The sequence below is a fragment of the Hemibagrus wyckioides genome, linkage group LG18 (genome assembly GCF_019097595.1).
Source record: "Hemibagrus wyckioides isolate EC202008001 linkage group LG18, SWU_Hwy_1.0, whole genome shotgun sequence".
Lineage (NCBI taxonomy): Eukaryota > Metazoa > Chordata > Actinopteri > Siluriformes > Bagridae > Hemibagrus > Hemibagrus wyckioides.
Genome location: NC_080727.1, coordinates 15117811 through 15133279, shown reverse-complemented (window position 1 = coordinate 15133279; position 15469 = coordinate 15117811). Strand labels below are relative to the sequence as shown.

At 40.2% G+C, this 15469-nt stretch overlaps 1 protein-coding gene across 3 annotated transcripts in view; it reads left to right on the top strand.

Moving 5' to 3' along the window:
- Positions 1-15469, top strand: part of lhfpl2a (LHFPL tetraspan subfamily member 2a) — a 28838-nt gene extending 13369 nt beyond the window's left edge. For all 3 annotated transcript variants that reach the window (XM_058416444.1, XM_058416445.1, XM_058416447.1), the window contains 2 exons: positions 6127-6813; positions 14383-15469. In XM_058416444.1, the coding sequence (XP_058272427.1) occupies positions 6420-6813; positions 14383-14639 (651 nt within the window). In that variant the 5' untranslated portion in view covers positions 6127-6419 and the 3' untranslated portion in view covers positions 14640-15469. The remainder of the gene's footprint in view (positions 1-6126; positions 6814-14382) is intronic.

The window sequence follows — 15469 nt, the reverse complement described above, 5'->3', positions numbered from 1 at the left end:
TGCAGTGTGATTGTGTAGTGTATTATAGTAGTGTGCAGTGTGATTGTGTAGTGTATTATAGTAGTGTGCAGTGTGATTGTGTAGTGTATTATAGTAGTGTGTAGTGTGATTGTGTAGTGTATTATAGTAGTGTGCAGTGTGATTGTGTAGTATATTATAGTAGTATGTAGTGTGATTGTGTAGTGTATTATAGTAGTGTGTAGTGTGATTGTGTAGTATATTATAGCAGTGTGCAGTGTGATTGTGTAGTGTATTATATAGCAGTGTGTAGTGTGATTGTGTATTGTGTATTATAGTAGTGTGCAGTGTGATTGTGTAGTATATTATAGTAGTATGTAGTGTGATTGTGTAGTGTATTATAGTAGTGTGCAGTGTTGATTGTGTTGTGTGTAATAGCAGTGTGTAGTGTGATTGTGTAGTGTATTATAGTAGTGTGGCAGGAGTGATTGTGTAGTATATTATAGTAGTGTGCAGTGTGATTGTGTAGTGATGTTATAGCAGAGTGTAGTGTGATTGTGTAGTGTATTATAGTAGTGTGCAGTGTGATTGTGTAGTGTATTATAGTAGTGTGCAGTGTGATTGTGTAGTAATATTATAGTAGTGTGCAGTGTGATTGTGTAGTGTGTTATTAGCAGTGTGTAGTGTGATTGTGTCGTGTATTATAGTAGTGTGCAGTGTGATTGTGTAGTATATTATAGTAGTGTGCAGTGTGATTGTGTAGTATATTATAGTAGTGTGCAGTGTGATTGTGTAGTGTGTTATAGCAGTGTGTAGTGTGATTGTGTAGTGTATTATAGTAGTGTGCAGTGTGATTGTGTAGTATATTATAGTAGTGTGCAGTGTGATTGTGTAGTATATTATAGTAGTGTGCAGTGTGATTGTGTAGTGTGTTATAGCAGTGTGTAGTGTGATTGTGTAGTGTATTATAGTAGTGTGCAGTGTGATTGTGTAGTGTATTATAGTAGTGTGCAGTGTGATTGTGTAGTATATTATAGCAGTGTGTAGTGTGATTGTGTAGTGTATTATAGTAGTGTGCAGTGTGATTGTGTAGTATATTATAGTAGTGTGCAGTGTGATTGTGTAGTGTATTATAGTAGTGTGCAGTGTGATTGTGTAGTGTATTATAGTAGTGTGCAGTGTGATTGTGTAGTGTATTATAGTAGTGTGCAGTGTGATTGTGTAGTGTGTTATAGCAGTGTGTAGTACACTATATAACTATAACCCAGGGTTTCCCATAAGGTTCCACACATAGTGTAAATGAAGAGATTTTAAAAATATATAAGTTTATTTACAAAAAGTGCTCTACATTTAGCTAGCGTCTTCATTTCTGCTTTATACAGAGATGTTTGGGACACCTCGAAGCTTGCAGAGTGTCTGGGTAGTGTGTAGAGCCGCTACAGCAGTGTACAGCGTGATATAGCAATGTGTTACTGCAGTGTGTAGATGTGTGTAGAGTTTATGATGCTGAGGAGTGTTTCAGGGTGGAGTGTAATACTTTAGATTTTGGTGTTGTATTTTAGGATAGAATGTAGTATTGCAGTGTGTAGTGTAGTGTTTTAGAATGCGGTGTAGTATTGCAGGGTGTAGTTTAGTACTGCATGATGTAATATAGAGTTATAATAAACTATACAATATATATTATATTATTATATTATAGTATCAGTACTGAGCAGAGTATAGTAGGATGTAATGTAGTATAGTAGTAGTAGTGTAATATTTAATATGTATGTGTAGTATAATAGGGTGTAGTTAAGCATATTTGGATGTAGTGTAATATTTTAGAGTGTAGTAGACACACACACACACACACACACAGAACACATGAGTTGTGTATTGAATCCTAAATGCTATTAATTGGTCCTAGAGTGACCCCCCTCAGCTCTCCTGCAGTGTGTGTGTGTGCATACTTTAGTGTATCCAGGCTGACTGCTTTCCTATAACTGTGTGACTTCCTGTAAGTGTGTGTGTGTGTGTGTGTTATCCTTTGAATCAATGACAGTCAATAACAAGTGTCAGAATAAAAATATATAAATGTTTCAGAACACAAAGTCTGGTACATGATTTACTATAATGTCTAAAGTTTTGGCACACCATGAGGAAATGTGACTTAATACAGGAGCTGGTGTGTGTGTTTGTGTGTGTGTGTGTGTGTGCAACTATTATTGTGTTCATGATATCCGGAAATCCAGGGAGCACAATAGGCACTGGTATATATGAAGCTGAGAATGTAAACAATTGTGTGTGTGTGTGTGTGTGTGAGAGAGAGAGAGAGAGAGAGAGAGAGAGAGACTCTTAATATGTATGAGAGAGAGAAGGGAGCCTCTTAATATGTATGTCCAGCATTTGCATCATGCCACCTGATGAACATATGGGACTCTGTCTCTCTTGCACACACACACACACACACACACACACACATATAGCTACATAGTACACCTACAGCTGTGAGAATTACCTTGGAATTCTTATTGGATGGATGGATGATGTCTGGATTGAGAAACAGGATAAAGATGGGGTGGAAAATGATGGATGGATGGATGGATGGATGGGTGGATGGATGGGAAACTGGATGTATGTAAGTATGGATGTATATGTTTGTGTCTGTCCATAGTTTACTTCATCTCACACACACACACACACACACACATACACACACACACACTGCAGGTGCTGCAGACACTTCTGATAAAGTTCAAAATTCTGTATAGCCTCTGTCCCAGCTGTGAAAACACCAGAACACTCTCCTCTGTCGTCCTGAACACACACACACACACACACACCACAGATCTGATTTCCACCCTTTCTGCATAAGAACCCTATAATCTACAGAGCTCTTGCTCTCTCTCTCTCTCTCTCTCTCTCTCTCCCTCTATGTGTTTGTGTGTGTGTGTGTTTAATTATATCTTTTCTCTGTTCTGCTTTTCTTCCATCCCTGTGCAGATCTGACACACACTGACCTGCACACACACACACACACACACACAGTAAAAGAGGTGCAGAAAACAGCAAGGACATACCAAAAAGAAACAAAGATAGGACACTACACACCAACACTACACTAACACACACACAAACACTACACTAACACACACCACACCAACACTACACACACAAACACTACACTAACACACACCAATACTACACTAACACACACACAAACACTACACTAACACACACCACACCAACACTACACTAACACACACCAACACTACACACACACAAACACTACACTAACACACACCAATACTACACTAACACACACCAACACTACACTAACACACACACAAACACTACACTAACACACACACAAACACTACACTAACACACACCACACCAACACTACACTAACACACACCAACACTACACACACACACACAAACACTACACTAACACACACTACACTAACACACACAAACACTACACACACACAAACACTACACTAACACACACCAATACTACACTAACACACACCAACACTACACTAACACACACACAAACACTACACTAACACACACCACACCAACACTACACTAACACACACCAACACTACACACACACACAAACACTACACTAACACACACCAATACTACACTAACACACACCAACACTACACTAACACACACACAAACACTACACTAACACACACACAAACACTACACTAACACACACCAACACTACACTAACACACACACCAACACTACACTAACACACACACAAACACTACACTAACACACACCACACCAACACTACACTAACACACACCAACACTACACTAACACACACCAACACTACACACACACAAACACTACACTAACACACACCAATACTACACTAACACACACCAACACTACACTAACACACACACAAACACTACACTAACACACACCACACCAACACTACACTAACACACACCAACACTACACACACACACAAACACTACACTAACACACACCAATACTACACTAACACACACCAACACTACACTAACACACACACAAACACTACACTAACACACACCAATACTACACTAACACACACACAAACACTACACTAACACACACCAACACTACACTAACACACACACAAACACTACACCAACACACACCAACACTACACTAACACACACCAACACTACACTAACACACACCAACACTACACTAACACACACACAAACACTACACTAACACACACCACACCAACACTACACTAACACACACACAAACACTACACCAACACACACCAACACTACACTAACACACACACAAACACTACACTAACACACACCAACACTACACTAACACACACACCAACACTACACCAACACACACCAACACTACACTAACACACACACAAACACTACACTAACACACACCACACCAACACTACACTAACACACACACAAACACTACACTAACACACACAAACACTACACTAACACACACCAATACTACACTAACACACACCAACACTACACTAACACACACCAACACTACACTAACACACACACAAACACTACACTAACACACACCAACACTACACTAACACACACACCAACACTACACCAACACTACACTAACACACACACAAACAGTACACCCACACACACCAACACTACACTAACACACACACAAACACTACACTAACACACACCAACACTACACTAACACACACACCAACACCGCACTAACACACACCAACACCGCACTAACACACAACAACACTACATTAACACACACCAACACCGCACTAACACACACCAACACACACCAACACTACACCAACACACACCAACACTACACTAACACACACACAAACAGTACACCCACACACACCAACACTACACTAACACACACACAAACAGTACACCCACACACAACAACACTACACTAACACACACACAAACACTACACTAACACACACCAACACTACACTAACACACGCACAAACACTACACTAACACACACACCAACACCGCACTAACACACACCAACACCGCACTAACACACACCAACACTACACCAACACTACACTAACACACAACAACACCGCACTAACACACACCAACACCACACCAACACACACCAACACTACACTAACACACACCAACACTACACTAACACTCACCAACACTACACTAACACACACCAACACAGCACTAACACACACCAACACCGCACTAACACACACCAACACTACACCAACACTACACTAACACACAACAACACTACACTAACACACACCAACACCGCACTAACACACACCAACACCACACCAACACACACCAACACTACACCAACACTACACTAACACTCACCAACACTACACTAACACACACCAACACCGCACTAACACACAACACCACACTAACACACACACCAAGACCACACTATCACACACCAACACCACACTAACACACACCAACACTACAGTAACACACACCAACACTACACTAACACACACCAACACTACAGTAACACACACCAACACTACACTAACACACACACCAACACCACACTAACACACACCAACACTACACTAACACACACCAACACCAACTAACACACACCAACACTACACTAACACACACCAACACTACACTAACACACACCAACACCACACTAACACACACCAACACTACGCTAACACACACCAACACCACACTAACACACACCAACACCACACTAAAAGAGAGAATAAAAGACGTGAAGGAGGAGGGATAATGAATGATAGATGACATGTTTTTGTGGTTCCGATTTAAAGAGATTACAGAGGTTTAGAGGAAACCTGAGACTGTTAATCTCTTTGTGTGTGTGTGTGTGTGTGTGTGTGTGTGGTGGAGGCAAACATAAACACTGTTATCAGCTGCAGACAAATCAGTGCTCACTGTAGGAGAGAATTAAATTACACACACACACACACACACACACACACGCCTATCTAGATGTCACATTTTGAAAGACACAAGTGACTGGATTATTAGTGTGTATTTCTTTTCCTCTTCTTATCTATCACTACACTGTGGTGTGTTTAAAGCATGGCTCATGGTTGTTCCCTACTCCCTAGTGTGCATTTAGAATGAGACAAAAACTAAATCTAACCTGATTTTCTCTTTGTGTGCTTGTGTAGAAGAGACGGCCATGATCTCACTCCCTCAGTAGGATGTAGGAGAAGAGGAGACGAGACAGAAGAAGGAAAGAGAGAGAGAGACAGCAAAAAGAAGAAGAAGAACAGGATTATTATATCTATAGCGAAGAAAACAAAAAGGGAGACAGAAGTCATTGAAGGTTGTGATTTGGGACACAACTTGGAGTGGCTGGTTCACTCTCCACTTGTATTGCTGCGCTTCCTGCTTTTGAAGCATCTAAATCCTTGCAAACTCTTTCACTCAGGGTTGCCCATACACACCCTCTCCGATCATCATGTGTCATGTGATCGTTACGTGCCGCTCGATGCTCTGGACGCTCCTCAGTATCGCCGCGGCCTTCAGCGAGCTCATCGCTTTCCTTAGCACTGATTGGCTGGTGGGGTTCCCACGCGTGCCTGATTCTGCCCCGGAGGCATCCACCGAGGCTTACCACCCCACACTGGGGCTTTTTGGGCGGTGTGTGTTTGTGGGCAGAGTCATGTGTGGCCCTTACGCACTGACATTCAATGAGATCGCCAGTGGATTCTGGAAGGCGGCAGCCATTTTTCTGGCGACGGGAATCCTGCTTCTCAGCGCCGTGGCCTTCACCTCCATTTTCACCATCTGCTTCCAGAGCATCATGAGGAAGAGCATCTTCAATGTGTGTGGACTACTGCAGGGCATCGCAGGTAAACAAATATACACATGCAGTAGCTACAAGAGCAGCTTGGCTCACCTGTGTACTTTCTATACACCTGGGGGATTAAAAGCGTTGGACAGGTCAAAGTAGTCCACTGGGTTCAATATCAACCTGTAAATGTGTCCAGGGTAATGGTAACATGAAGACTTTGGTTCATATTCACGGTTGTCTAAGAGTTTAGTCAATATTTATGCATGGAGTATTCAGAGCTGGGTTATGTAACTGCTGAAGTTGCCCCGCAGAGATTATTAAAATCACCTGCATGTAGATCATACCAAAGTTGGCCAGATTTTTCCTGAGTAAAAGCAGCTGAACAAAACCCACAATTTTTATTTTTATTTATTTTCAGTCAAATGTAATACAACCTCTCATAAAAGCGAGACAATTTACTAGTGAAAAATAAATTCATGTGATATACTGTGTGATTTAAAATATGGCAAGTATTGAAATGAATCTTACACTTATATTGCCAAAAGTTTTGGGACGTCTGCCTTTACATGTACATGAATGTAATATGGAGTTGGTCCACCCTTTGCAGCTATAACAGCTTCAGCTCTTCTGGGAAGGCTTTCCACAAGGTTTAGGAGTGTGTTTATGGGAATTTTTGACCATTCCTCTCTAGAAGCGCATTTGTGAGGTCAGGCACTGATGTTGGACGAGAGGGTCTGGGTCGCAGTCTCTGCTCTGATTTATCCCAAAGATGTTCTATCAGTTCCTCCACACCTAACTCGCTTATGTCTTCATGGACCTTGCATTGTGCATTGGTGTACAGTCATGTTGGAACAGGAAGGGGTCATCCCCAAACTGTTCCAACAAAGTTGGGAGCATGAAATTGTCCAAAATGTCTTGGTATGATGAAGCATTAAGAGTTCCTTTCACTGGAACTAAGGGGCCGAGCCCAACACCTGAAACACAACACCTGAATTCAATGATTTGGATTGGTGTCCCAAAACTTTTGGCAATATAGTGTATACAAATATTAAAATTAATATATAGATATTCTAGAATATGTATATATTACCACATTAATAATCCTATGTGTTACATCAATCAATGCCAATTTGGTTTCATTTATCAATATGGCCTCCACCCACATTATCTGACAGCATTTAAAATATCACTTGATCCAGATTTTCTTTCATATTTATATCACACTCTGATTGTTGTGTGCACAAGCCACATTATAGTAAATCCTGGACTGAATTAAACGTGTCCTAAAATTGTTGCGTGTTATTTTATGACACGTTTCACTCACCGCCCTGTGAGCTGTAGAATAAATCTAATAAGATCAGTGTTTTTGTTCATTTTTGCTCAGTTTGAAGGACAAGCTAACTGAACAGTGATCTGCTACACTTTTAGCTCACTTTCAATTCATTCATGTCCACAATAATGCAAATGACATACATACAGACAGACAGTCGGTCAGACAGACAGTCGGTCAGACAGACAGGTTTATACATTATACTGGAAGCAGGGTGATGTCACTCCAGACCTTCCTGCTGTTTAAACATTTACCACTGCAATAAAGCGCCAGCTGCTAAACTGAACCGAACTGCTCCCCGGTGTGTGTGTATATGTGTGTGTGTGTATGTGTGTGTGTGTGTTTGTGAGATTCACTAACAATGACCTCATAGAGGTCAACAGGTCAAACCCACAGCTCTTTTTAACTCCATAGCAATTTAAAGTGAGCCAAAATATTTTCACTCTCGTGTCATATCCATTAGGGATTTTCTCTCTGTCTCATTCTCCATCTCTTTCCGCATGTTTGTGTGTGAGAGTGTGTGTCTTTGTGTGTGCGTGCGTGTGTGTGTGTGTGTGTGTGTGTGTGTGTGAGAGAGAGAGAGAGAGAGAGATAGTCACTTGGGAGGCTGAGCTTATTTTGGTGTTTGTTCCAGAATATTCTGACAGGGAGGATAAACTGACCTTTTGAAATCCTTGAGGTGTGTGTTGCATTCTGGGTACCATCAACTCTCACATTAAGCTGTGGAGCCCTTTCCAACACGGTGCTGGTGCTTGATATATAACCTTTCTCCAAGTTTCCACTGCAATAAAGTGTTGATGTGTCCATGAGTCTTGGTTCAACAGTTTAAATAGACAGTGTACAGCGATTCTGTCATGATTTCATCCACCCGCTAAACGACACTGTTCCATAAGACAAGGTAATAATAATAATAATAATAATAATAATAATTATTATTATTATTATTATTATTATTATTATTATTATTACTATTATCATTCTTATTAGTATAATAATAATAATAATGATAATAATAATAATAATAATAATAATAATAATAATAATTTAATTGTAATTGTTATAATTGTTTAATAATTTAATTGCTATTATTATTATTAGTAGTAGTAGTAGTAATAGTAATATAATAACAATAATAATAATAATTTTAAACACTTTTATATTATTTATGGAATCATAGAAGCCAATTAATTTATACATTATTGCTGAGGTACATATACAAAACAATTTAGGTTAAAGGTTAAACTAAACATAAGTAATAATTTTTTAAAAAATTATACGTACATGTAAATATGAAAATGGGATATTAAGCAGATATAAAGGGAGAGAAAAAGTGGGTCATTTGGGTAATTGTTACTGGAGTATGTCTGAGATTTTAGTACTGTCTAAATCTGTCATGAAGTAATCCCCTATGGACAACACATATGCGTTGGAAAATATTATGGTGGTTTTTTATCTCCTATAAAATCAGCAGTAGGAATAATCCCAGGTTATAGAAGCATATCTTGTCTGCATTGATTAAGATGTTGATAAAGATTCCTAGGAAACTAAAAAACCTAGAAAGAGTTGAAAATACAGAACTATTAAATACAAGTAATATCCAAAAGGAAATGTTCATCATCATCATTATGATAGCACAGATCAGACCCTGGAACTTTAAACTTACCTTGGAAAATATTTTGTCCTCTGTTATTAGCTGACTGTGATGAGTGATGTATATTTCCCTTCATAAAACAGGAAATATACCTGTATGTGGATTAATCTGAAGCAAATACTCGTATGTACACCATAATTCATTTAAATATACTTGTTTTGAGCAGCCATGTTGATTACTTGCTAAGCTCGGGGTTGAGGAGAACATCCTGAGTTAATAAGTAGGAATTCTGACCTGAGGGAAGTGTTTACTTTGGTATTTGTTTGTAAGATGTCAGAAATCCAAGTTAATGGAATGTTATGGTCATGTAACCTAGTAATGATCAAACACAATGCGTGGGCATGTACCCTACAAACAGCACTTAAAGTAATAAAGGTCAAAACAATCAGTGTTTATTAAAAGAGGTGAAGGTTGTACGCATGGAATTTCCAGCATTCATCGTCTCTGTGCTTTATACAGCGAAGGCTTATCCCATGTGAATCGATCATGACTTAGCAGTGTCCAGGAAATGGTGTCCTGGCCATATAGTATGGAAGTGATCAGGTCAGTGGAACAGCACAAGGAGAAAGTTGTGTTTTGATATGTGCGAACTGCTGGAAGGACAAAAAAGCTGTTAAATGCAATGATAAAACAGAACAAATCAGAAAAATATGCCGGTAAAGCAAATTATAGTTTAGAAATGGGAAAATAATTAATAGATAAATAGATAGATAGATAAATAAATAAATAAATAAATAAATAAATAAATAAGGAATGCTCCCCTCAACTGATGTTGTAGCCAATAGTCAATTTTGGCACTAATCCATCTGTGAACAATTACATGGTTACGCATAGAAATGGAGTGAAATTCTGTCTTCCTATAGAAAGCTGGACAAAAACGATTTAAGGTAAACATAAATATGACCTGGATTATAAAATATGGCTTTATGTGCACTGTAGACAAGCATGGTTTGTGCAGACCTCAGTGTGTTTTGTGTGGTGAGTTCCTGGCAACAGAAAGCATGAAACCATTGAGAGACAAAACACTCAAGCCATAAAGACAATCCTGTTGTGTTTTTTAATTTTTTTTCCAACGAAAAGAAGCAATGGGATCTGGACCAAACAAAAAGATCAAAAACGTGTGCACTGTTCAGGAGCAAATACAATCATTGCTTATTACCTTGCACAATACAAAAAGGCCCATGTGCTTGAAGGGGATCTTTTTTTTACCCCCTGCAGTCGACCTCAACAGCGAACGTGATCCAACTAGCCGAATCAACAGATATATCCAATCTTGCCTTTCTGATTTTGGCACGCAGATTGAAATCACACCCTCAGGTTTCCCGGTGATTTCCCCAGGCTAGGATTTCAGCTCTGCTGTTGTTTTAGCTGCAGTTAAATCTCATTGTTATGTTTATGCTTTTAATAATCATGCATATTCTTTATATTGAGTATACAATTTGTAGTTCAATATCTGGGTCAGTGTTTGCTTTATGGAGTTTGCATGTTCTCCCCATGCCTGCGTGAGTTTACTCTGGGTACTCCGGTTTCCTCCCACAGTCCAAAAACATGTATATTAAGTTGATTGGTAATTCTAAATTGCCCATAGGAGTGAGTGTGAGTGTGTGTGGTTGTCTGTCTATATGTGTGGCCCTGTGATGGACTGATGACCTGTCCAGGGTGTACCCCTGCCTTTCACCAAATGTGTGCTGGGATAGGCTCCAGCATATCCCCATCATATGCATTGCATTAATTCAACTAATATTTTCCACTGTACATATTCATGAGGTACAACATTAATAACTTGATATGTGAGTTGATTTATTTTCCCTTACGTCAAGTAGTAAATGATTATTATCTAATCTAATAAATTAAAAGGTCTGTACAATGGATAATTATTACTAATTGTAATATTAGTATACTAGTCAGGTAGATAGTTGCAGGTTAAGTGATTTGGAATTGTAAAACAGGCAAACGAATACAAAACATGAGGCAGAAATATCGGAATAAGAATAAAGGCAGAAGTCAGGCGATGTGCAAACAGAGAACAAGAGACAAAGACATAAACCAAAGCGCCAGACAATGCTCACTGTGAAACATTTTAAGATGGTTGAACTCAGAAACAAAAGATCAAGTTCAACTAGCGTGATCAGATTTGTTTCTTCTCACAAGCAGTCGAGAAAATGGATCTTTTTTAACATATACACATGAGATCCATATCCAAAACCTGTCATGAAACTTAATCAGGCTATTACAGTGTAATCATAACCATGAGCACATGGACTCGCAGGTACAAGACCCTGAGCATATATCTCACAAATTGTAGGGGTGAAGTGACTCTGTATATACACTGAGGCTGTGATTAGTGTAATGGAGTCCAGGCGCATGCGATCAGAACAATGGTGACCATGAATGTGAGAGTGTTTGTGATGGATTTTGAGTTCTGTAGTCTTTAGTGGTCATGTGTGTATGCCACTTTAAATTGTGGGAGGTGTACTCGCTGGCCACGTACTTGTACTTGTACTTGTAGATTAATCTGTGTTGAAACTTAATATGTTTTTCTTTGTATATATTTCTTTACCATACTCTAGTAGTGTAGTTTTGCCTCATAAAATGCTGATCCTGAAGCAAAACCCACTTTTCTAGACTGTTCCAGAGTATCACATGGCCCTGAATTTACATACAGAAAGCAGACAAGTGTGTGTGAAGACCAGAGTGTGTGAGCAGCTGAGGGGAAGTGAAGAGAGAAGGTGTTTAGGTGTGAGGGTGATGTTCTCTTGGAGTCTGGTGTTGGTGAGAACCTTAACAGCTCTGCTGAGAGTCTGTAAAGAACAGCATGCAGTGGTCAGGATTAAATATAACCCATGTGTATAAGTGTGTCATGTGTGAATATGACTAACCCTGGCGAGAGTGTGTTTAATATGATTTATATGTTCACTGATTATTTGCTGATTAATATGAAAATCGCAAGAAGGATCACAAGAGATCTCTGGACTTATTTAATGTTGTGTGTGTGTGTATGTGTGTGTGTGTAAGAGGTCAGAGATTTACTTCTTACAGTCTGGGATACTTCTGTTATGTGATTGGCCAGCGCTGTCTTTATGACGTCATCGTGCTGCTCTTCATTAAGTTAATGGAAACAGAAAAACATTGAATTTTTCACTGTACACTTGTGCCACTAGCCCAAAGGTGACATCATCCTGAACACACACACACACACACACACACACACACAATGATCACACAGACACACATACAGTTAACCACTGTACACATAAGGCATAATTACACACACACAAACATATAATACACACATTATCCTACACACAGATAATTAAACAGAGATAATCACACACACACACACACACACACAGATAATGACACATGCACACAAGATTAAGACAAATAATCACACACAGAGTAACATATAATCTCTCTTTGTCTATTACACACACACACAGTTCTACAAAGGAGTTTTCTTTTATGATCATTCATCTCTACTCTACATTGCACCTCCCAGGATGCATGCTGAGCCATGACCGTTGATCTGCCTAGGTTCAGCTGACCTTTTGGGCTGTAAGCTGATCTGCAATTGGCCATTAAGGGTGGTGCTCAAAACTGTGATTGCTTTATATTGCTATGTGATCTGCGTAGGATGATGATGATGATGATGGATGATGATTATGTTGATCAGTGAGTGTCGTCATTAAAATCTCACTTTTGGAACTCTTAAAGAATTATGAATCACCCTGCCTTTGTACACAGCCGTAATATAGAGCAGCTGTGTGTGTGTGTGTGTGTGTGTGTGTGTGAATTGAAACCATGCCTCCTATCAGTCAGCAGTGGTTAGGCAACATGTGGAAAGAATTTATGACCTAGTTTTCATTTCCTCATCTAAAACAGAGATAGAGACAGAGAAAGAGACAAGGAGAGTGAGAGTCAGGGAGAGAGTGGGACAGAGAGGCAAGGAGAGAGTAAGACAGAGAGGCAGGGAGAGAGTGAGACAGAGAGGCAGGGAGAGAGTGAGATAAAGAGGTGGGGAGAGAGTGAGACAGAAAGGCAGAAAGAGAGGGACAGAGAGGCAAGGAGAGAGAAGCAGGGAGAGAGAGAGACAGAGAGGCAGGGAGAGAGGGGGATAGAGAGGCAAGGAGAGAGTGAGACAGAGAGAAAGAGAGAGAGAGTCAGGGAGAGAGAGGGACAGAGAGGCAATGAGAGAGTGAGACAGAAAGGCAAGGATAGAGTGAGACAGAGAGGCAGGGAGAGAGTGAGGCAAAGAGGCAGGGAGAGAAAGGGAGAGAGATACAGAAAGAGAGAGGGAAAGAGAGGAACAGAGAGGCAGGGAGAGAAAGGGAGAGAGATACAGAAAGAGAGAGGGACAGAGAAGAAGGGAAAGAGAGGAACAGAGAGGCAGGGAGAGAAAGGGAGAGAGATACCGAAAGAGAGAGGGACAAAGAGAAAGGGAAAGAGAGGCAGGGAGAGAGCGATACAGTCTGTTTTTCTTTGGCTAAAGTCTCAACTGGAGTGACAAAGGGTGGTGTGGAGAAACACACACAATTCCCTATTTGCAGCTTGTTCTCTCTCTCTCTCTCTCTCTCTCTGTTTGGTTCCTGGTCATGTCTTGTGTACAGTGGTGCTAATTCTGTGTGTCTGTGTGTGTGTGTGTGCAGGTCTGTTCCTGATCCTGGGTCAGTTGTTGTACGCAGCAGGGTGGGGCAGTGAGAAGGTGAAGCAGTACTGCGGTGTGAACTCGTCAGCCTATAACCCGGGGCTGTGCTCAGTGGGCTGGGCTTTTTACACAGCACTGCTCGGCACCGTGCTCAGCTTCATCAGCGCCGTGTTCAGCGCCCAAGCCGAGATTGCCACATCCAGCGACAAAGTCCAGGAGGAGATCGAACAGGGCAAGAACCTCATCTGCCTCCTCTGAGAGAGAACCGCAGGAAAAAACCAGAGGCCCTGATGTCGGTCATGTTAAAGCCAGCGTGACAGAGATCTAATGAGAAGAGAACAAAACCACTTTCATTTCATCTCACCACTAACTCTGCTCTTTGTTTGTTCGAATTTGGGAGAAAATTCTTCTTTCTTCTTTTTTTCTCTCTTTGTCCTTTGCCTTTACTTTATTCATTTGTTTTGTTGTGTTTGGTATGTCCCTTAGATTTGTTTTCCACTCACTGAAATGAAGAATGAAATTTGTAAATAAATGTGTATATACTGTACATAATGATGATGATGATGATGATGATGAGGAAACATCTCAGTGATGAAGGTGCTGAAACCACTAATCCACGGTCACTTCCTGTTACGGGTCGAAGTTCTGCACATGTTTAACCGGGACACAGGAAGTTTACTCCTACTGTTCCTGGATCAGTTCCTGGTTTTAAAACACAAGTAGACCTGCGCAGGTGAAACTGACTCCGGATCAATGGACCAAAGGAGCCAAGACCTTTGTTAAGACTCTTCTGTGGTATTTTTTAACAGGACTCTTCCTCCTTCACCTTTTCACTCTTTCTCTGCTCAACACGTGTCTCTTTGCTCTTATTATGTTTTATATTTTCCTTCCTCTCACTCTATTATCTTCATATTTTCCCATATCATTTCTGCTTCCTTCTTTACTTCCTCCCAGTCTCAGGACAGGAAGCAAGAGGATGAGAGATCAACAGGAAGAGGAAAAAAGAATAGCCCATTTTCCAAGTCATTTGTTCTTATACATCCATAGAGTGTGTGTGTGTGTTAGAGAGAGAGAGAGAGAGAGAGAGA